This window comes from Callospermophilus lateralis, chromosome 4 (genome assembly GCF_048772815.1).
Source record: "Callospermophilus lateralis isolate mCalLat2 chromosome 4, mCalLat2.hap1, whole genome shotgun sequence".
Classification (NCBI taxonomy): Eukaryota; Metazoa; Chordata; class Mammalia; order Rodentia; family Sciuridae; genus Callospermophilus; species Callospermophilus lateralis.
Genome location: NC_135308.1, coordinates 81,993,911 through 82,018,248, shown reverse-complemented (window position 1 = coordinate 82,018,248; position 24,338 = coordinate 81,993,911). Strand labels below are relative to the sequence as shown.

At 40.8% G+C, this 24,338-nt stretch overlaps 1 protein-coding gene across 1 annotated transcript in view; it reads left to right on the top strand.

Moving 5' to 3' along the window:
- Nucleotides 1-24,338, top strand: part of Grin2b (glutamate ionotropic receptor NMDA type subunit 2B) — a 398,278-nt gene that overhangs the window by 357,064 nt on the left and 16,876 nt on the right. Inside the window, exon 11 of the mRNA XM_076852688.1 lies at nt 1,795-2,024. Within this exon, the coding sequence (XP_076708803.1) occupies nt 1,795-2,024 (230 nt within the window). The remainder of the gene's footprint in view (nt 1-1,794; nt 2,025-24,338) is intronic.

Sequence of the window (24,338 nt, the reverse complement as noted above, 5' to 3'; positions counted from 1 at the left end):
TGGAATTTTATACTCTAAGAGGAAAGTTTCTTAACCTTGGCTCTTAAGAAGGATTACCTAGGGGGCACTTAAAAGACAAAGATGTTTGGACCTCACTTTCTGATTCACTCAGTCTAGGATGGGGCTTCAACCATTCTGTTTCAAAATAGTGGATCTCTGCTTTGGACTCTGTACCATGTTCAGCCAGAGGAAGGAGAAGTTGTGCTCCCTTTGTGTACAATGTGCCAAAATGCATCCTAAATGTTATGTATAACTAACTAGAACAAATTAAAAAATTAAATTAAATTTTAAAAAAATATAATACCCAACCTATACCAATTTAATAAGAATCACTTATTATGATTATGCTTCTGTTGAATTCACAGTCCAGGATGTGAATCAGCACTTCACTGACATATTTCAAGTGTAAACCTACCTTTTGAGTTGGTTTATGTATTCTGGGGTGGAAATCTCCATGTCTTCACACAGTGGTACAATCAGTGGTGACCCACTTGTGCTAAAGGGCCATTCAGAAGCCATGATCTGCCCATCCTGATAAAGAAAACTTCTGAGAATCACATGAGTATGTAGTTAGGTTGACAATGTCAATAACTAAAGTTCATGTGCACTCTCATTCTTAGGTGGGGAGGAAACAGAAGGTAAAAATCCAGATTTACTATACTCATAGCAAGAACTTAAAATTACTCACTTTATCATAAGCTGTTTGTCTTCACAAAGGAATTCAGTACAGTGCCACTTTAAATATCAAGAGCATTTTACAATTTAAAAACTTTGGTTATAAATGACTTTCTAGTTACATATCTGTTTCAATAAATAGGGTCCACATGCACAGATGTGCATGCACTGTTAGATATCAGATTCAACATGTGTAGTCCCTGATGATGTAGTTGGCTGAGCAGATGCCATCAGGAACACAGAAAACATCATAAGATCTGTGTTAATATGTCATAAAATTGTGCAGGCAGATGTTGGTTTCTGCAGTGGAAAGAGCCACGTTGTCTGCGTGGAGATCCAGATAACAGGCAAGATTTTACCCTCATTAAGCAGAGCTAGCATAGAAGCCACCATACATTCATGGACAGATACCCTGGTACTATCTGTGTAAAGAGCAGGTGGAGGGAAGTCAAAGACAGCTATCTGCCTTCAGATGTAGGTGGCCAGGCGGAAGTTGATGACTTCCTTCCTAATGTTCTTGTACACAGAAGCTACTACTGTAGGAAATCGGCTGGGAAGTGTTGACATTGGAGTAGGGTCAAGTCTGTCTTTGAAATATTGAATGCTAACTGCTAGAGGTTGAAGGATAATCAGCAAAAAGTCCATTCAAAACCATCCAATATGAATGTGCATAGACTTGGAGGAGGCTTATGACAATGGTTAGAAAAAGACCTCATATAATTATTGCTAATGTTTGGGAAGTTAAAATGCTTCCTTGGTAGATACAAATATACAAGTTAGGAAAAAATGATCACAATGACCCAAATGTGACCATAGTGGCACAGTTAGCCTTTGTTACTCAGTTTCCACATAATTCTGATAGTCTTGGGTATGAAGGCAGGAACACAGTTGGAGAAAGATCCACCACACACCCTAGAACCCTGGTTTTTCTCTTAAGGACCCTCCTTTGCCCTCCTGGGGCTCCCCAAAAAAGAGAGAAACAGACTCTAAAATTATAAAGGTTCAGTCTTAAGGGAGGGGCTACCCTGCTCTTAGCAGAGACTTTCCAGCTCTGTGTTCTTATAAATACAACTAGTGATTCTGGCTTAACTTTGTGTCTGCATTGTTTTGTTCTGCCAGAGCCAGGCGGCCCATCTTTCACCATCGGCAAAGCTATTTGGTTACTCTGGGGTCTAGTGTTCAACAACTCTGTACCTGTGCAAAACCCAAAGGGGACCACCTCCAAGATCATGGTGTCAGTGTGGGCCTTCTTTGCTGTCATTTTCCTGGCCAGCTACACTGCCAACTTAGCTGCCTTCATGATCCAAGAGGAATATGTGGACCAGGTTTCTGGCCTGAGTGACAAAAAGGTAAGAGGCCCATTTGAAACCTTCCATCTTTCCTTCGATCCTGTTCTCATGTACCTGTTAATTTTCTAAATCTTTAGAATCGATAGTTCTTTCTTTTGTTTTCTTAAATTGTGACACAGGAGCAGAAATCAGTTTCCCTACTGAAATAATATTACTTCGTGTGTACCTCCTGATTTGTAAAAGGTTATCACAAGTACACCCTGGGCTGCAAATAAGGGGCTTGGTATGTTAGTGGTTTTTTGAATACATGGTACCTCTTGTTGGATGCGGTTGGGTGGCCCACCAGCTCAGGGCTGCCTATTTGATGTGTTATTAGAGGGCCGCCCCTGTGTACCCACACTGAGGGGACTAGAGCATTATGGCCTCATTTTCTTCCCAGTGGTATTTGGCTGTGGGCTCTCCCTTTGTTCTTCCACACACTTGTGTGTTCCTAGGGCTGAGCTGGAGGGTTGTTCACATTGTGTCTTGCAGGGAAATAACTGCTATTTAACTTGATGATTGCCCCTGTGTGATGCCGATGAATGGGTTGCCCCGTACCAATTGTAGGCCTCCCTGCAGGCCCGTACAGTTGAGAAAAGAAGGGATCTATCTGCTGGTCTCCATCTTTTCTGTATGATGATGTACAACATGTTCTAAATGCATCTGACCCTCCAGATCTGCCTGAAGCATTTCAGTTTCCATGGAAGATCTGTTCCCAGAAACCATGATAATTAGGATGGTCTAAGACTAGCCATCAGAGATGCCTTTATGGAGTGTATGGAAAAGTTCATGGCCAAAACAATTTTGGAGACTATCACTTACAACAAATTTTCTACTCTTTGTTTCCTTGAGATTTAGAAAATGTGACTTCTTCCTCTCATTGGCAAAATGAAGCTATAGACAGATGTGCTTTAGACCAATAGGTAATGTTTTATCTCATGCATTAGGTTTCCCAGATAAAACCCTAAACACTTTGGCAAATTACTGTAGAAAGGATACACTTTGGGGTTCAAAGTATCTATTCAAAGCTCTATTCATCAAGAATACTCAAAAGCATATAGGGAAGACAAATGGCTTCTTGAGTGAATATATGTATGTATGCATATAGATAGATATACATATATGTATGTATGTGTATTCATATACACATGTGTGTATGTATAGATCTGTCATTCATTATGTTTACCATTTCATGATATCTCTTTATCTGATTTGTCTTCCTTTTTAGTTTCCTTTCATATTTTAAAAATACTCTCCTGTATTTTCTTCTCCCTGTTTTTAGGGTTTCATATATTTCTCTTATCCAAGCCACTATTTTTATACATTAATTCTTCTTCTTATTATTATTATTATTATTATTTTATTGATTCTGTTATTATTTCCCATTTTTAAACTTTTCTCTCTTATTATTCCATCATCAGCATCCTTTGCCATTATGATCCTAAGTAAAATTCGAGTTAGACACCTTCTCCCCTGTTACAGCCACCTTTTTGACAACTTCTATAACACAGGCACTAGCAGAGCTAAGAATACCTACTTTCTCAGAGCTCAGTACTTGGTGTGGTGCAGTAAGGTGGACCATGTCAACCCTAAAACACAGATGTGGCAGAGGCTTGGCAGAAGCCCAGCCCCATTTGTAGATTTTTCTGGGATATACAGAATGTTCACATTGTGACATGGCTGAAGGGTAGTGGAATAGGTACCCACACATTAATGTGGCAATATTTGGCAGGACCATGTCACTGTGTATCAACATGGCAGAGGTGTGGTAGACCTCAGCTCTCCTTGGGGCTCTGTATTATTAAATGGGAATATTTGTCACAATGTTGTGATTTTTATCCCAATGATTTCTTCAAATATCTTGAAACATTGTGCAGAACACTGTATTTGTGTTTTTCATACCCTCATGGGCCACCCAGCAACAACAGAATCCATTTCTATGTGAACTAAGTGTAACTGGGATAGAGGGAGATTGTTTTCCTTTCCATGGATTTGAAGGAATTTATCTTCCTAGGCTGCTCACAGCTGACAGGATGGCATCTGTTTGTTGTCCACATCATGTCATTATGTTCTGAAAAATTAGATCCTGCCAGTTCTTTTATAGTAAAGATAGCTGTGTTTGCTGACTTTTCTGCCCTGGAATGACTTTCAGGGCCTTTAGAAGTGTACCCCAGTTCTCTAGTGTCCTTAGCTAATGCAAAGGTTCCTGCATCCTACATCCAAGGCATCCTCAGCTCCTCATTTTTCCTGACCATGCTTCTATCTGTGCATCTGACCAGGAGGGTTTTCTTCCCTGTTCTTGCTCTCCAAATTCCTGCTGAAACTTCAAGACTCAAACTAAAGATGGCTTCCTTTGTGGAGCTTTCCTTGACCCATCTGAATGGCTAGTCACTTTCTCCTCTGCCATGCAAATATTCATACTTTATTGTTACACTTGTTTCCATATTCTTTTGTTATAATCCATGGACCTGTACTTGATGGTATTTCCCTCTCTCTGACTATGAGTTCCAGAAAGTCAATGACCATAACATGGTCATCATTAAAATTATAAAGCAAAATTCTATAGGGAGAGAGGTAGAGAAGGGATATGTGCATAGACGTCTCCTTTGTCAACAGCGGGCTCGGCATTATAGGCAGAGAAAGCAAGGAGACAGCAAGAACCCTTTCACAGCTGTTTAATTTGAAAATGATTGAAAATGGTTATCCGATATACTTCAGAACTTTGCAAATGACAAAATAGTAAAATGTAAGCATCCTACCAGAAAGTGTCAACATAATTTACATAATTATAGAAAACACTTAAGTAACTAATGACATATAACTGCATATTAGTGTCAGGAACAGTTATATAAATCAGAAGGAGAGTATTTTGAAAGCATACTTATAATGTCAAAATTTGTATTAGTTTTATTTCAAAACACCTAAGGAAAATGAAATCTTAGGACTGGCATGGTAATGCATGAGAAGAAGTATATTCTATGAATTTAGAAAAAGAAAGATAATACAGACACTGAAACAATAATGTTGAGAATAGAAATGAGATGATTTTGAAGACTGTCTTCAATGTAATTACGTTTTCATCAAGCAAAGTAACATTTACAATGAAGAAATGTTCTAATATTTGGTATGACTATCAAAGATGACTTATCTTCTATATAATTTAGATCAGATGACAAATATCTTGAGTGATGATGAAAAGATATTTGTAGCCATTAGATTTATATAGCTTTAAAAAAAACTGTCTTCAATTTTTTTTTTTTGTCAAAAAAATGTACTGAGTTTTTATTTATGTTAAGGTACAAAGCCAGAATGTCCAGAGTTAAATTTCCATGAAAGCTTGTTTCTGTGCTCCTTGTTTTCTGGATGGCTTCCATTTTACAGTAGCACATTACAGTGGATTTAGAATTATTCCACTACATGCCATATCTAAGGGGTGCAAGTTCTAATATTTAGCAACCCTACTGTACATTTGTTCACTGAGCTGCTCCAGTGGCAGGAGGGTATAAGGAAGGTAGTGACCTCTTTCTTCTCTGCATAAAGAGTCCACAATGCTGATCCTCGTGTTTCTCACCTATCCAGATGGACTTCTCATTTTGCAGTCTGCCAACCACAGTATGAAGGGGAAAGACCTTGGCCAGGTGACAGAGGGGAATGTGTTTACTGGGCACCGGATACATAACTGTCACTTGTGTGTTATTTGTATAATCTTCATAAAGATGTAATTATTCCCATTTTTACAAATAAGGGCACTAAGTCTCTGAAAAACTTAGTAATTTCCCTAAAGTCACATATTATCAAGTGACAGAGCCAAGGTATCTTTGGTTCTAAAATCATTCTGCCAGAATGTTTCTCTTTGAGCTAATTCCAGACAGAGTTATGACATGGCTAAAGATTGAGATCAACACTCTTGCCCCTGCTTTCTTACTCAATTCTCTACCCTCTCATTTAATTGCATTTTGGCTCCACTTAACCTAACCCTATTACTCCTAATCATTATTATTTTTTTAATTTAACTTCAACAATAATATCTTAGCTAATATTTTTTAGCTCTTATAGAACGAGGTATAATGCCAAATGAATTATTGCATAGATTATCTTATATAATGATGCTATTATTATCTTTATTTGTAAATGAGGCCACTGAAGCATAGAGAAATTAAGTATTTTGCCCTTATGATGTTCCTGGCTGCTGCTACCCCTAAACAGTGTGCTACTTTATTTGGATTCCAGTGCTTTCCCCAGTTAAATTGCCTTTCTTTACCCTCCTCTATACCTCGTAGGAGCTTAACTAGTTAAATGCTTTTTCTGTGTTAAATAGTTAGCTATCTAATTAATTGAGTTATAATAGATAATATTCTAACAGTCTTTTAGGGGAATTACTTTAAATAGATAATAATTGTGATTTCCACCACTTGGATAGGCTAATGACTTTCAAATTGATTTTAGTCTGGGCACAGAGTAACCTTGTCCTTAAGCTTCCATTGGGTGATGGGACATGGCATTGCCAGAAGAGAGAGGGTGAGTTGTAGGGTCAGTTGGAGAGTCATTGGAGCCAGAGAATGAAGGAGCCCTGCAGGGAGGCAGAGGCAGCTATAGCCACAGAAGGTTTGCTGTCCTACAACCAGGCTCTCGTATCTGCTTACATCCTACATCATACATTTGGACCACCACTGTGACAACCAAACTGTATTTGCAGTTCTTTCCCTCAAAGAACTAGAGGAAACTTTTCAATATCAACAAACTCTCATTAGTTCAAAGAGGGCAGCCATCATCTACAGTCAGGATGACCATGGAACATCTAAATGAGGACCCCATGGCTTTTCTAAATAACAATTATTCTTGGTTTCTGAGAAGTCCCAGGAAGTCTGACAGTCACTTTTTATCCGTTGGGGGATATAGGCATGTGTTGTAGTTTAAATGGCCCATCCAAAGCTCATGTTGAATTGCCAGTGTCAAGATATGGGACCTTTAAGAGGCGATTAGGTCATGAGGGTAGAGCCCTCATGAATGGACTAGTGTCACCATCTCAGAAGTGGCTTAGTTATGACAGCTGTGACTGTTACAGAAGTGAGTTGAGCTTCCTCAGCTCTCTTGCTCCCCTTTCACTGCCTGTTCTGTAGTGAGCGCGGGCTTCCTCACCACTTGATGCCCTTTGCCATGTTTTGATGCAGCACGAAAGCCCTCACCAGATGCTGAAAACATGCCCCTGGACTTCCCAGCCTTCAGAACTGTGAGATATAAATTTCTTTTCTTTATAAATTACCCAGCCTGTGGAATTCTGTTAAAAGAACATAAAATGGACTAAGTCATCAGGGTATGAATTTTAAATCAACATACAAATAAATAAGTCAATATGCATTCCAGAAAAAAAATAGTCTGGTGATATATATATTTATACCACTACTACCCTAAAGTTTTGGGATGGTATTCAAGCATTTGTGAGGAAGTAGGGCCATGCTTTCCATTGTACAAATGTATTTTCCTTGCCCTATTAACTTTAGGCTTGAAGCCAGCGGGAGATAGCTAACCTCAAACCCAATCTGTCACATACTGGTTCTGGCCCAGACCGTCTTGGTCAACCATTGGATACTGGCCTAAAAATAGTTTAACAGGGAAGCAGCAGACATGATTAACTAGCCAGAGCACTAGCAATGAGGGCCTGGGTTGAACGTCCAGGTAGCTGAGCAAACTGTGAGGGTATGATTCATGCGTGGGAGTCCTCTGAGGCTGTCCAGCCACTAGTCCTCTTGTAACAGCTGATCAGTAGCAGGTCTGGAGGAAATGGCAGGAGAGTAAAAGTCCCCAAATCCTCAGAGCACATGGGGTACAGAATATACATGGGTGGGGAAGGGACATCTGTTTGGCAGAGCCATTGTGACCCTTTACATGAACTGCTGTCCCTGTACATTACCTGCCTCCTTCCCGCCAAGGTGCAGCCAAGGAGACCTTCATCCAGATGGATCCAGAATAAACCCAGATCTGTCCATTAGAACCAGCTACCAGCAGTTCTCTGATTTTATTTAAGCATGGGTTACAGATACCCTTGAACCTTAATTCCTGAATTCATCTTAACTAGTACAGGAAATCCCTAACCAACACTTGATGGGGACTAGCAGTGGTCACTCTCCAATCCTAGGCTGCCAATGATCCAGTATTGACAACTAGGCTCCCAACAGGGATCCAGGGACTCCTTTACCTCTGTTTTGTTTGTTTGTTTGTTTGTTTTTGTTAGCCTGCACACCCTCTTCGCCTCCTAACATCCAGACTTTTCATATGGGATTCCTCATTCTGAGCTCTGCTATTCTATTGGGGCTGTAGCAGATTGAAAGGTGACACCTAAAAAATATATTCATTTCCTAACCTTTAGAACCTGTGAAAGTTGACCATATTTGGGGGTGGGGGGAGGAGGATCTTTGCAGATGTAATTAAGATCTCAAGGTGAGATCTTCCTGGATTATCAGGGTGGATGTTAAATCCAATGACATGGCAGAGAGATTTGACACAGAAAAGGAGAAAACACACAGAAGAGAATGCCATATGAAGGCAGCAGCAGAAATTGGGCTGATACAGGCCCTGGGAACAGCATGGAGCCACCAGAAGCTGGAAGGGCCAAGGGATGGACTGTCCCTTAGACCCTTGGAGGGAACACAGCTGAGGGGCACCTTGTTTTTGGAATTTACAGTCTTCAGAACTGTGTGAACATAAAGTTCAGTCTGTGGTAGTTAGCCAAGGTGCTCACAGCATCCTGACAGGTCTTCTACAGCTTGTGCTTCAGGCTTGTTCTTTCTATCCAAGGGCTTCTCCTCATTGACTCAATCCCCTTTCTTGGCCACCAGCCCCATCCTTCTGAAGTGAGTATTTCTTGCAGCAGGACCAACTTCAGTCCTTTTCTGCCTAGAAAACTGATCTACTTTACACTGGAGATTTTCAGGGAGACACATATCACATGCAGAGGGAATCTTCTTGCTGGTTAATTTTAGGGAGACTGTGAAAAACTCAAATGTCCTTTTGTGCTCCTTTTCACTGTGTCCTTGTGCCTGATTGATGCCAGTGTCCCAGATGTGGTGCGCTGCTTATGTGCACACTTTCCTCACAGCCTTCCATGAGGCCTCTTCCAAGATTAGCAAAAGGGGGTTGAGAGCTTGTTTCTCTAAGACATATCACATTCACAATTCCTTTGTGGGGTAAAGAGTGTTGGTGCACCCTTCTCCTCCACTGGATTTTGCCATGTGGTTCATACGACAGAACTGGAGGAAACTCTATTTGATCATCAGGTACAGGTAACTCTTTTCTCATCAAAAGCAATTGGGTCCTCTGTCTTTTGTAGATGAACATATCTTCTTTGTTACACAGGAACACACACTCACTCACACACGCCCCATTTATCCATCCCACAAAAGTATACAGCAAGATAACTCTGTAATTAGGGACTTAGCATTGACAAAGCTGAGTGAGGAACACGCTTCCTATGTGCTTAGAACATAAGTTTTACAAAGTGGATCTCAAAAGTTTTGTCTTTCTCACCTGGAAAAAAGAAGTCAGTTTTATCTCTTTCTGCAGATATTAGATGCTGAAACCATATTTTTGTGAAATGAAATGAAACCAAGGAAGGAATGAGAAGGAGAGAGGGAAAGGGACAGGACAAGAGAAAAAGGAAGGGAGGGAGGGGGGAGGAGGAGGAGGAGGAGGAAAGCATTAGAACCTAATCTTGGACTAGATCTGCTCTGTATTACTCTTCTTAGAAAGATATGCAGGATATTAGATGACTAGTGACTTCCTGGAGCTGCTGATTAAAAAAAAAAAAAACTACATCAATGCAAACTAGCACGAGTATTAATTCACAATTCCCACCTGAATTGAACTGAATTGGGCCAAAAATCAAAACCAGCAACAGGCAATGATTTTCATTAACAAAAGTCAAAACACATAGCATGGTAAGCTATCCATTAAGCATCAGGTATTCTGCAAGTGGGAGAATTAGTGAGCCTTTTTCTGAACTGCTTGAATCTTTGAGTGCCTCTGTGACTTCCATTTGGGTCTCCCTCCATCAGACTATCTTTTCCAGGTTGGGAAGAGCAAGTGATTCCCAGGCCTCCTGATGAAATTCGAATTTATTTAAAGGCAGGTCTTTGGTTCTCAGAGAAGGGAGCTATATCCATTTAGCTGGATGTTAAAAGATAATTTCATTCTGAAATTTGTTTACATCAAAGGAAAATTAGAGAGTTCTTCAACATCCTTTTCTCTCTGATTAAAACAAAAAAAATTATAAATAAGTGTTTTAGTCCAAGGAGACTAAGCTTTTATATGCTCACTAAATCTTGACTTGTGGGTTGAGGATATATTAAGAATTAGTGTTTCACTTCTGAGCAACTAAGTTCAAGTCCTTCGAGACAAATTAATGCAGCATGAAAATTTATATGTGGCCAAAGGCATCAAGCCTAGAATGAATCAGGATTTAGAGATGTCAGAATTGTACTCACAGTTAAAATTGTGGCCTGGGCTGGCTCTGGTCCTTTGTAGATGTTCCGGACTACTTGCCCTCTTGATGCCACCTGCTATAACGGTGGCAAGAGTGGAAAAGGTTCTCAGTGGGCTGTGTGTGCAGCTTATTATATTTTTAGAAGCTTTCTGCATAACTGGGCTCATGCAAGGGCCAGTGGGAGCCTAAGACAGCCTGAGACTGAGGAAACCCAGTCATTTTGCTTCCAATTTCATGTCAAGACTTCCTTTCCCAGCATGGGTCACAGAGAGCCATAGACAGTCTGCTTACATTCTGTCAACACCATAGTCTCAGACCTTTCTTCCTGTATTTTTAATCTCGTCTCCTTCACGTGGGGGCTTTTGCTTAGATTGGCTCCAGGCCAATAGGATCCTGAGAACCATCAGAATGGAGAGAAGAAAACCCACAGGCCAACTCCCTTCCAGTGGAGGCAGCTTGGATCTTGAGAAGACTCAGGAGCAGGAAGAGCAGGAGTCTTGTGTGTACTAATAGCTGTTTTTGTTTTGAGTGCATAGCAAAGAGTGGCTGCCAGGGGTAATGGTGGAGCAGGCAGAGTGTCAATATTAAAATCACCTGGGGCCCTTTTCAACTAAATAGGACTCTATCCAATGGCTATATGCAGCAGCTGTCACCTATGCTGTCAAGCAGGCAGCCAGAAAACCAAAGGTGAAAAAAAAAAAAAAAAGGTTATGAGAGAAAGCGACTTGGGGGGATGTTACTGGAGAGTTGTGGCAGGCCCCTCTTTTCTCTTTAACCCACTAAGTTGTTTGAGGAGATGATTTAGAGAGCTTGACCTTTTTTCCCTGCAGCTAAAGAAAGGGCTGGCATTTGACATATACCTGGAAGGCTGAAGATGACAGATCTGGGCTAGGATAGCCACCCGTGGCAGGGCAAGTCTGTTTCTCAAGGCCAGATCAGGCCACGTGGGAAGGAGGGAGTCAGTCTGGGCCTAGAGTGGAGCGAGGTATTTTTCAAGGTACCCTCCCGCAAATGCTTCCTGGCCAGGATGAGGCAAAGTGGAGGGACCAGCTGCACCCAAGAGGTACAGGTGTGTTCTCAGTGGGAGTGTCTCTAGGAATCCATGAACTTGCCTGGCAAGGAGAACATCTGTCATGCATATAGGTATTAATGCCAGACCACTATAGTACCATCAGAGAAGTCCTTCCTGTCCTTCTGACCCTCTTCCTGCCATCCCAGTCTCAAATGCCCCCCCCCCCGCCCCACAGAGAGTGGGAAAGGAACTAGAATACAGGACCTATCAGAACTGGCTTCACTTTGATTTTTATTTCTTGGCTATGTAATAGCCACTGGGATTCCTGGGGCCGAGTCTACCTGTTTTTCTCTGTTCTTATTATTGGTCTATTTAGCGAACAGATCCTGTGTGCCAGGCTGATTGTTATACACTCTCTGGCCTGCTTTCTCAGATTCTTAAGGGAGTGATTCTAGGACTCAGACCAGAGACTACCCAGCTGTGAGTGAACAGGAAACTTGAAGAGACTTTTCTTCACTTCAGCCCAGAACTGTTTGCAGCAAGGGCCTGTTGTTATTTGTGTGCATCCGCTTTCCCATTTCAGAGCTGCTCATTTAATGTTGACTGACTGGATGGAGGAACCAAAAAGACATTGTATATGGTTGGGTACCATGTTTTCTCTCTTCCAGGACATAACCAATGTACATAAGAAAAAAATGCCATTCTCAGGAACCTTCTTATTAGGGGAAAAAAAAAAAACTGAGAGGAAAGAATTTGAAAAAAGGGCAGTGTACCCAACTTCACTCCTCCATCCTCATGTTAGTGGAGAAATAAATCAAGAACCATATTTGCTGTATCTGAAGTACTTGTGACAAGGAGACCTTGAGTTGCTTAAGGCTACAAACCACCTTGATATTAAATTACCTGAATGCTTAATTCTGAAACTTCCTCACACATCTCCCAGCTTATCACTAGCACCACAGTATGTTCTGAGTCAAGTATAAGCCAGTTAAGTTTTCTGCAAGAACTGATTTGCCAACAGACCCCGAGACAGCTGGGACTCAGCCTTTTTTGGACTGGGTACAAAAGAGATGTTGAGCTGGGTGTTATCCTGGTACTGAAGAAAGAATGCTGTGATTTCTAATGATGTCTCCTAGTGGCCTCAAATACAAATTGAACAAGATGGCTAACAGCATTGTGCTAAAAAGAACACTGCAGCCCAGGACCTCCAGGGCAGAGGAACCTCTGGGGAGTGAGCCTTTTCTTGCTGTCAGAAAAAAAAAAAAAAAAAATGCACTTGAACACATAAGGAGGTTTATTCACTGGAACATGCCTTTACAAGACACACCCTCCTATCACTGCAAACACATGCACACACACACCACAGAGGGTGCAGATGTGGCTTTGACTTGGAGTGCTGAGCAATTTTCTGCTTTTTCCTTTTATCCATATAAAAGCGCATCAAATTAATTGCAGCCAATTATGTACAAATCCCTTTCTCTCTGCCAATCAGGGCTGCCTGAACAGGCAAGAGGCACTCTCACCTGCTTCGTTATGCAAATTGAAATTCAAACACCCAAGAACAATGCAGCCTTCAGCACAGAAGTGAATTCAGGTTGCTAATGAGAAGAGACGGCCAGAGGAGTGGCTTTAACTCTCGGATGCTGCTTTGAGAAGGCTGAGAAGTCTTCAAGTGGAGATGGAGGCAGAGTCAATGCCAGTCCTGGCTCTCAGCGCCAGACATGCTCCCAGAGCACTGTCACCCTTATGTAACTTGAGCCCTGACATGGAAGGTCACCACCTGGTCAGACATAATTTAGAATGACTTGGAATCTAAACAGTATGACAGAATAACTTATTTCTTGAATTCTTATTTCTTGAATATGACAATCAAATTCATTTTGCAGGATATGGAGTCAGCTGTGGTATAAATTCACTGAGCCTCAGTGTACCTGCAGTCAAGTGCAAGTATGATCCACTACACAAAATACACAGAAATGATCGAAACACACACACACGCACAGAGAGAGAGAGAGAGAGAGAGAGAGAGAGAGAGAGAGAAATGAACCCTAAGATCTCACAGCATGAGATTAACTTGAAAAGAGACTTACCATTCAATTACTGATTTGCTTAGGACCTGCTATATGCAAAGGAATAGCTATTTTATTCCCTAGTCATCACATTTGGGAGGGCTTATTTCTTGACTACCTCACCTGTTATCTTGCACTAGAGCTTCACAGTCTCCTCTTGATATAGAGATAAAAACTTATCTCTCAACCCCAAGTCATCTAAAAAAGTGTTTTGACAGAATTGTGTGTCACCCAGTCCTCTGAGCCTGAGTGTGCAAGCTAGACAGTCTGCACAGCAGTGAGGGGCATGTACAGTGGTCCTGGTGACATTGAGGAGACTAGGAGAAGTTTGGTGTTAGAAAGTGGTAGCTTTCTTGCTCCTCCTTAAACACCGTGGTCATAGTGTAGCTTTGATTTTCAGTTGGCGGTATCTTAAAATTGCACATCACTCAGTACCCTCACATCCCAGGAAGAGTGCTATGGGTTGCAGAGAACCTAGAGAAGTGGCCTCTTCATTCCTAACCACTCTTGGTCATACAAGCACTTCCATGTGTGATTCTATGAATAAGTAGGAATGGTTGAAAGAAAATGGTTCCCAAGGCAGTCTATCATCTGGGTTGATTGGTCTGTTTGACCACTCTTTGTTGTTGTTGTTGTGTATTTTCATTTTGTTTTGATTTCTTAGAATACTATCATGAATTTACACTTCCAGTTTAAAATTTATATATTTTTTTAAATTTTTTTTTAAAGAGAGAGTGGGAGAGAGAGAGAGAGAGAGAGAGAGAGAGAGAGAGAGAGAGAGAGAGAGAGAGAATTTTTTAATATTTATTTTTTAGTTCTTGGCGGACACAACATCTTTGTTTGTATGTGGTGCTGAGGATCGAACCCAGGCCGCACACATGCCAGGCAAGCGCGCTACCGCTTGAGCCACATCCCCAGCCCCTAAAATTTATATATAAAAACAATTTTAAACTATCTGCTTCTTAAAACACATTTTAAAAGATGTTTCTCTGAGGGAAGTGGGGTGATTGCTTAATCACACTTCAGTAAGACATCTTTTCAGATCATCTCCTCTGAAGACATGGATGAGATCCTTTGGACTAAAAGAACAGAGCTTTTGATTTTGTGGACATAGATCTTACAGGAAAATACAGACTGTTAGGTTCAGATGCTGCAGAAGAGAGCTTAAGAAAACACTACAGCCCAAGAAGTAGGGCATGAGTGTAGAAAATGAAGTACCAGGGCTAGCCCTAAACCCAAGCAAGGTTCCATTTCTTTATTTATTTCCATTTCTTTCAGTATTTTATTGCCATTCTCTTGCCTCTTTCCCATCCCTAGGCCCCTACTGGGACTCTCCTCCAGCAGTCTGACCCACCTCTGTCACCCTCCACTGTAATCATTGACTGACTGCCCATTTCCTTCTCTGAATTATAAGCTACCTAAGGCAACAGGCATGTTTTCAAGGATTGTCTATTCAGCACCTGGGACAGTGCCTGGGACATCGGAGAAGTTTGTTAAGTGTGAATGAATATTCCCAGAACACAGCTGCCAATACTAACACTAAAGTTCTGCTCTCTTACAGATTAAATTGCCTTTAATGAGCTAACCATTTACTGTATCATTTTTCTAGGGAAGTGTATTTCTGTTTCTAAACAGCTGATTTATAAATGAACTATGGAGAAGAACATGTCTGTAGGTTGGAACCTGCCTATTGAAAACTGCATTCGAAAACCAAAAATAAATTAACCTTTTTATTATGTTCTTTTGCAAAGTATTAGAAATCATGGCCCTCACCCATAGTAATCACTATACAGAACCACATCAATAAAATCTCAAAGAGTATGCCAGTCATTCGTGACCACTGGGTGGTATTCCCTCAATTAAACACTTTACGTTCTTTGTCTAGATTACTTCTCCTCCAAACCCTTGTTACCTCTATTTTCCAGAGGAGAAATTAGACAAAAATCTACGTGATCTGGTTATGTTCCTAGACCTCTCTGCTGCCTGGGTTTCCTAATTTATTAAATGGGGATAGATGTGTTCCCTACCTGAGAGCTATTATGCTGATTAAAGAGTTGTTACTTGTAAAACCTCATGTAAAACGTTTGCAACCCAGGGCCTCCCCCTAAATCCATCTTACATAGCCTATGCTGTTTCTAATAGGTGATTAACATGTGCCTCCAAAGCCATAAGCTGCTACAGATCTGCTCCAGGGCCCATGACTTGATTCTCCTTCTACTCTGCCTGCCCCTAGTACTTGTGTATTTCAATGAGATTCTGAGGTGGGGGTCATGGTAGAGGGCAGGTGATATGTCAGAGATGGAAAAGGTGTGGAAGGAAGATTGGGGGAGTCACTTTGCAGTGCTTAGACTCTGAAAATAGCCCTGGATCACGAGATACCTAGGTGAAGGGCATCTGCCACCAGTAAAGAGGTATCACTAGTATCTCTTTGTAGATAAGCTTATGGGTCTTTGGAGAGGAAGCTCCCAATATCCTCCTGGGTACAAAGTAAGAGCTCAGTGAGCATTTCTGAATCTGTATCTGTTGCACATCACCATGATAAAAAACAATTACTTCAAATGTGAGCTTCAAATCTGATTCCATTTGACTCCTGGGCCCTACTCCAAGCAAACCATTTCTCATAGGAGTAGACAGATTACAAAACCAGGTCTTTCTAAGCCTTTTCTGCTTGCATGATCTTTACAGCCAAAGAACTGTCTGTCCTTTTCAGACTTTCAGAAAACACACACACACACACACACACACACGTAGTTTCTTCTACCTCTAGTTCTCTTGGAGACTCAGAGAAGAGACTTAGCTTCACTACAAATTATTGAGGAAGTCAGAGAGTTTATAACACCCTAAGTTTATCTTTTGTGTCAATTAAGATCTTTATTTTATATTTTTTATTTTTTATTTACATGGAATAATTGTACATATTTCTGGGGTACATTGATATGATTATATCCACATATACATTATGTGACAATCAAATCAGGACATTTAATGAAATCCAGGCAAGAAAGGCAAACACTGCATAAGCTCACCCATGTCTGAAATCAGACTACTCTTCCTAAGATTATTCAAACAAATAAAATACTTTTGACTTGTTTATTTAGCAATAGAAGCTATGCTCTTCTTGTCATAAAAAGTTGCTACTCTGTCTTTAATAATCTTACTGCTAATGAAGTCAATACTGACAGTCTCTCATGACCCCTTGCTATTTGGAAAACGCATAAAAGGTCAAGTTGATGTGGGTTTGGGAGGGCCTGGGCCCCAGTGTCTCAGGCTGTAACACTTGTCTTCTCAGCCCAGAGAACACTTCTCCCATCCCATAAGCTTTTTCGGATCTCTACTGGCCAGTTCACACTTCCCATGTGCTGAGTATTAATATGCCATTTCCTGCATGTCTGAATGAGGTGATGATAATGTAATGATGGTCTCTAAATAAGAAATGAAAATTAGTTTTATTGCTTTTCATTCTCACCACTTCTTCTTCATTTATTCATTTATCAGATAAATTATATCTACAATGCACCACTTACTGAAATAGGGTCTAGGAAAACCAGAACAGCTCTGCATAAACACATTATCTCTAATCTTTTTTGTCAGTATGGAGCTCAGTATCCATCCACAGTGTCTCAGAAGTCTTTAGCAGCCGTGACACTGCCCGTGGAGAAGGCCTAGAGGCCCTAGAATAAGACAGACCAACACCTAAGCTTCCTCATCCAGAAGGCCCTTTTTCAACCTGGATTCTACCTCCTACCAAAATCCCACCCCTCTCATTTCTTTGGATTCACTAAGCCAGACATTGTACCATCTACCTGGTTTTAACCTGAGTCATTATAGTTTCTGCATGTAGTGTAACACCTAATATATCAATTTGGTCAACAAATATTGATTGAATGATTATTAGTTACTCTGTGCTGCAGGATTTGGCAAGTAAAAACAAAGGTCATCCAGATAGATTTGAAATTCTACCTGTGAGGTGTTGGAGACAGGTTAAAGCAGTTTTAATCTCACAGTCCAGAGCAGGAGGCACACTCAGTTCTTAAAACAGGACAACAAGTACAATAACAGAGGGATTTCCTTAGGTACTCCTTTTAAGGTCAAATAAACCAATCTTTTAACCTTTCATCATAAGACTTGCTCTCTTCAACTTTAATCTTTTCCCTTCTCAAATTTTAGTTGTGAGTTACAGAAGAAAGCAACACACTATGGTCATATAGTCCTCCCTCTGGTGTATAACAAAGCCTGACCAAATTCTTCCCCCAAAGTCACCTTCCCATTATAGATTCCCACATAAGTTTATTGTACCCTGTCCTTCTATCTTTTTTTTACATTAATAGAAATTACATGTGAAAAAAGTGATATTTATAATGTTGGTCTCTCCATACTAGACTGTAACTTCAGTGAGGGCAAGAAATTTTGTGTTTTGTTCAACAATGTATTTGTAGTAACCATAATAGAGTCTGGCACATATCAGTGATCAAATATGAATGAATGAATGGTTTAGTCAAAGAATGAATGAATGAATAAGAAGATAGTAAATGATATTTTCATAACTAATGCTTGAGACAAAAGGAACAGAAGGTAACACGGATAAGAAATATTTGACATTTATAGTTCTGGATAGAATTTTCTTACCATATAGTTTATCTTCCTGTCAAACCACCTAAATTGGGCAGATATTTAAGAAGAAAGCTGAATAAATGGGGTTTCCAACTGTATTACTGTCATGGCTTGTCAGATATTAAATCTTAAAATTTTTTCAAGACTTAATTGGGAAGATATTTACAAGCCTCTGACCACTGCTTATCTCATGTGAGAATAGTAAAGCAGGCCCCTCCGTGTGTGCCTATGTTATACCAGTGTTCTTCTCTGACTAGTGAGACCTAGCTTCTTAATCAGCTGTTTACTGAGCACTTTCTATTTTCCTATATAGCACTCAGTTAACCCAAGGTAACCAACCCTAAAATAAAACTATTTATACTTTCCATTTTTAGAGGGGACAAGAGATAAATGACAGCAAAACAAGTTCATATAAAGGAAATACTGAGAGGAACAATAGTTTCTCAAATTCTCCTGAAATAAGTACTATTACACATCGTCTCTTAAATCATCTATGGTCTTTTGAATCTAAATTCCAACATAGTTCCACATCCTTATATTGTGACACATAGCAGATGTTCAACAACTATATTAGAATGAATGATAATCCTAAAGTGAAGTGCAAATTATGCAGTTTAGAATGATTTTCAACAAGACAGTTAAAAGTAAAATAGTTTTTTGGCTTAACCCTAATCACTTTGAAAAATTAAATTCCATCCCCCATCAATGTTATTGATTTTGTAGCAGTCAGCTCTATACTGCATTATAATCAGAGGCCTGTTACAGACAGGTTAAGCACAATGGACTTCCCTTAGTCCTAAAGGACTGAAGCATGGAGCCATCTGCCTTACTTGCCATTGACTCTACTGCAGTTCCTATGCAGAGCAGGCACCTGAGGCATGTGAGGGGAGTGATGAAGAAAAGAGAGAGGGGATGATAACAGTGGAAGGCTGTTTGGTCTTACACACACTAACTAGATGTCTTCTTCCTCCTCTGTATAGTGCAAAAATGGTTCACCTTGGCATTTCTCAAACTCTGTCATACAGCCTACAAAGTGTAATAGGAAAAATAATGGATATTCTTTTTTTTAAAGGGAAAAAATCATTGCAGAGTAAGTTTTGGGAAATAATATGTCAAGGTTAAACAAGTTTCTTTACCAAATGACTGTCAGAGCCCTCTCCTGTGATGGTCCACTGTGAACCCCAGAAGGGGATGCATATGCACAGTGGGGTCACACTGCTGCCTCCCGGAGTTGACATTCTATCAACTGAAGTGTCCCTAACGTAGGCTGACTTTATTGACCAAAACAAGAAGTTCTGCTGTGCTGTAAATTGGTCACAATGTGAGAGTGTGTGCACATGCTGGCATTTCCATTTCTTGATTTGGAACTGACTGATCTGATCAATTGCCAGGATTGCAGAGGTGTGCCTGTCCCCCAGCTTGCCTCTCCCTGGATTTCTACTTACCCTATTCTCTGACTGACACAGGCCTTTAGTAGCCCTAGCCCCAGCCCACTTTGTGACTCTGAAGACATTGGTACTGTGTCACAAACCTCAGGTTATTGTGCTAATAACTGGAGCACCTCTAAATTCATTGAAGCATTTTGCATATGAAAAGCCTGGTAGTATTCTTCAATATTCTCCCCTGCAATTATGGGAACTGCCAGAGCTTCTGATGCAGCTTCAGAATCCCACTTTCCATGGTGAATCCATCTGCATCCTTTACTTGAAATCTTTAAAGGCTATTTCTCCTTGCTTGCACCCACACCTGAAACAATACCCTGTACTCTCTTAGAGCAGTCTGGAAAGTGGAGTGGAGTGGAAGGCAATAGCACCTCCTTGTAACACTCTTGTCTAAAAGTAGGTTGAAGGAGCACAGCCAAGGCCACCTGTCACACATGGGATGCCTTGAGGAATCAACTCAAATGCCTCTGTCCTCACACTCTCTTTCATTTCTTCTTCATGTTATCCATAATCATCCCAACTCTATCACATTTTTGGTGCCAAAGAAATGTTCATGTGCATTGTCAAGTCTTAAATCTGACACGCTCTTGTGGGATTTCAGATCTTATATATTTTTTGAAGGAAAAATGGAGAAGATGCCTGGGAAGATGTCCTCAACTGGGCATGAGGACAAATTAGCTCCTCTTTCACCAGGGAAGACTATGTGTTGCATGGCGATATATTAACCAGTCAGCAGTGCACGTTGAATGGGGTTTTTGGTATCTCTATGTTGGTGTTTGAGCTGTTCAGTTCATTTCTTCATCAGGGCATTCATTTGTTCCTGTTGAGAAACTATTAAGAGTCTGGTACTGTTCTCAGCAGTGATCAAAACAGACAAAAATCTTGTCCATTCTATTACATTCTAAGGAGAAGAAGGACAGAAAATTTAAAACGCAATTACACATAATGTTAGAAGGTGGGAACTGTTATGGAGAAAAAGCAGGGGAGTGGGAAGATGAGTACTGGCAGAGGAGCTGCCATTTTAAATTGGGCGGTCATGGATGGCCTCAATGAGATCATCATCAATGGTTTAGGGAGCGATTTCTGGGGCTCTCTGGGTAAAGAAGTGCTCAGGCCAGAGCTAGTCTGGAGGTTGTAGCCTCCGAGGCTGGCAGGGCTGCTGAGGGGGGCAGCCAGAGGTGGGGGAGAAGAGGCCCACTTTTCACCTCCTCTCCTTCCTTCCTCTGATATGATCCCTTGTATTTAGTCCTCCAGCTATGACCCCCCTGAAAATAGTCCCCGCTCCTAGTAATTTTCTAGTAAATGTCCCTTCTCCACTCTCTTTGTTCCTCCAGCTACATGACTTTAGCTAATAATCACGCCTGTGCACTGCGGGCTTCACCCTGTGCTTTTTCTCAGCCTGACTAGTCAGTGTGCTCCGTGTGTGGCTTCTGTGTGGCTGCCAGCTTAGTGCTCCCCCTTCAGATGCACAAGCATTCCTTCCGAGTTCATTGCCCACACTGCATCCATGTACTTCCGTGACTTTGCGCCAGCCTTTCCATTTGCTCTGATCACGATCCCCAGAGCTCTTGGCTGGTATTGATCCTGGCCTGTAGGTAGGGGCTGCTCCATTTCTGCTTCCTCTGTGTAGCCTCTTGGATGCCATCCCATGGATCGTGTTGCCTAGTCCTCCTAAGTGTCCAGAGTCCTCACCTTCCTTACTGCCCCCTGGAACTTGGTGTGTGCTTTAGATCTTTGGATTCTTCTGTTCTGTAGGTGAAGAACTCTTTGATGGGTTTGACCTTAATTGTGAGGACCCTGAGTTTGAATCCCTGCTCTGCTAGTTTCTAGCTGCATAGGCCCTATTCAAATTACCTATCGATTCATTAATGTCCTTGTCCATTAAATGGGGATAATACCTACCCATTGAAAAATTAATGAGTTACCATACATTGTATGGCACACACAATTACACTTCTGTGAGAACTCTTAGTGGCTGACATTATACTATTATTATTATAATTAGTTATTAGCATAGCTGTAATAAGTTATTAATTATTAGCAAAACTATAATGTATGGATTGTATCTGTTGCCTCCTTTCAGTTCAGAGCTCAGTGACACATCCATGGTTTGTGCCAATTAGATGTGTGTAAGTGATGACGTTTCGTGTCTAGATGCAAGATTTTGCCAAACCCCTAAAACTTCAGGGTACAGGTTTTGACATAGATTAGAATAGGGACCCACTTGCCTAGGCCCTGTTAGCTCAGAGACCAGACCTCAGCTAGCTAACATACAATGTAGATGCCAGTACTGATTTTATGAAATATTTCAGGGAGTTTTTACTAAATCTTATGCATTCGAATTTTATAAAATTAAAAGAAATGGCTGCTTTACTGTATTAAGGTCATCGTTGTGAGGGAAACTGATAACTAAATGTCAGGAAGCTAAAGAACTGGTTTTTATTTTTGTTTTTGTTTTTTTAATTTTCTGCTAGCTCTTTTGCTGACACAGCAGGAGATTGGTGACAGAAGCAGAAAGAGTCCCAGTTCATTCTGGTTGGGCTCTAGGATGTTATTTTGGGGAGATTCCGTAGTAGGCAGCATGGTTTGATCTTTTCTGGAGCCTATTACAAAGCCCCAGTTCCACACTGAGCTTAGAGAGGCAGAAGGCTCCTTCTCCAGTAGCACAGCATCCAGAGCCACGAAGACATTCTAGAATGGTGGTGTGGCCAGAGACAGGAGAAGGGCAAGCTCTCCAGCGATCTCATATCCACATGCAGGTTTCTTCATATGTGAATTTTAAGTGTGTCTGCTTCTGTGGAGGGTCCTAACATTGATATTGAATAACAGGAGCAGAAGTTATTAAGGTGTTGAGCACTTATCATATGCCAGCTCACTTTTTGGCAGTAGCAAAATGTCATTGGGTACATCAGGGACTTAAGAAGAGAACCGAGTGAATTTTGGCACTTTCATTTTATACTTCTATCTTCTATCTATATTCTATAACGTTATTGTTATTATAATTCAGTCACCTCCTTTGAATTTGGACAAAATTCTCTTCAATGAATAACTTATAATGAAATGTAAAAATCATCATTTACTCCTTGAACCTCCATTCTGTCTTATAATTTTCATGAAGGTGAAGAATCTGGCTTATTAATCAATCACTGTATCCACAGCCAGGTTGATCAAAGGCCAAGGTCCTGGGTGGTATTCTAGGACCCATGTTTATAAAAGGAAGTTTTGTGATCTTCCCTTAAAGAAGATTACAGCAGAAATGAGACTGTTATCCCTTATCTCTCAGCTCGGAATATTGTTACAATTCAGTCTCAAAGTTAAGTGACCTATTCATTAAGTCACACAGTTAATAAAGGGTTGAGCTCAGATCTGAACTTAGATCTTTGAGCCTATAACCCACATGTATGCTTTGTGTTCCAGCATTAAATTGTCCTTTCAACAGAAACACAGATGACCTCCCTTTCACATCTGTCCCAGGCATTTATAGGCCAGAGGAGAGGGAAGGAGGGCATGCCTTGAGAAACTTACTCTTTGTATTATGAGCTGACTCTCTTTGCTTTTCCTCTGGACCTAACAAGGGATCATAGTGGAGGAGAAGGGAGGCTTCTTCTTCCAGCCACTTGCTCCCTTTTCAGATGCTGCTCAGAGCCTGAAATTACACACAGACCCACTTCGTTCTGGTTGTGCTATAGGATATTATTATGGGGAGATTCCATAGTAGGCAGCATGGTTTGCTGCAATGCCCTGGGCTAATGAAAACAGTGATAGTTGCTATCCTTGCTTTATAGGTTCTGGGAAAATTGTGACGATCAAAAGAGAGAAGAGATATGAAAAGACCTTGAGGATGGGTGACATATGATCCATCATTCCCACTTTGGGTGTTTATCTTAAAGCAAAGAAGCTTTATATTCACACAAAACCCTGTATGTGAATGTTTAAGGGTAATTTAGGCACAATTATCAAAAACTGGAAGTAAACCAACATAATACAATACTACTCATCAATGAAAAGGAACAACCTATAGATACAGGTGATGGCGTGGATGAATCTCAAAGGCATTAGAATATTTTAAAAGCCAATCTCAAAAGGTGATAATACCATATGATTCAATTTATATGACCTAGAAAAGGAAGAGCCATGGGAAAAGAGAACAGGTCAGTGGTGGGGTGAAGGGAGAGTGATTCTATAAAGGAGCAGCACAGGGAATCCTTTGGGTGGTGGAATTGTTTTTGTATCTCGACTAAGCTGGTGACTACAAGATTCTATACCAGGTTAAAATTCAGAGACTTATATGTCAATAATAATGATGACGATGATGCTAAGTCAATAATTTGAAGATACTATTAAAATACAGGGTAGTGACAAGAAGAATAGTGGTGACAGAAGGATTCTGTGGTGGTAAAAAGGTTGTCTCTGCAGAATTCTGATATTCTACTGCCTCCTCCTCAGCAGTAGCACACTCTGAATGCCCCTGTTGGAATAGAACCCTCCCTACCTCTTCTCTGGGGTGGCTAAAAGGGCTGAGTGGCACTTGGGCATTGATTCTCTTTGTGATTCAAATGTAAAATCAAGAGCAATGGAATGAATATTTATGGGTAGGATTGTCAAACTTTGAAGACAAAAGCCCCCAGTTTCTGTGTCTCATGAGGGTGGATCCCTGCAAACAGGAAGTCCAATATCCTTTTCCACAAGATCAAGGCACTGGTGACTCAGGCTGAATGAGAA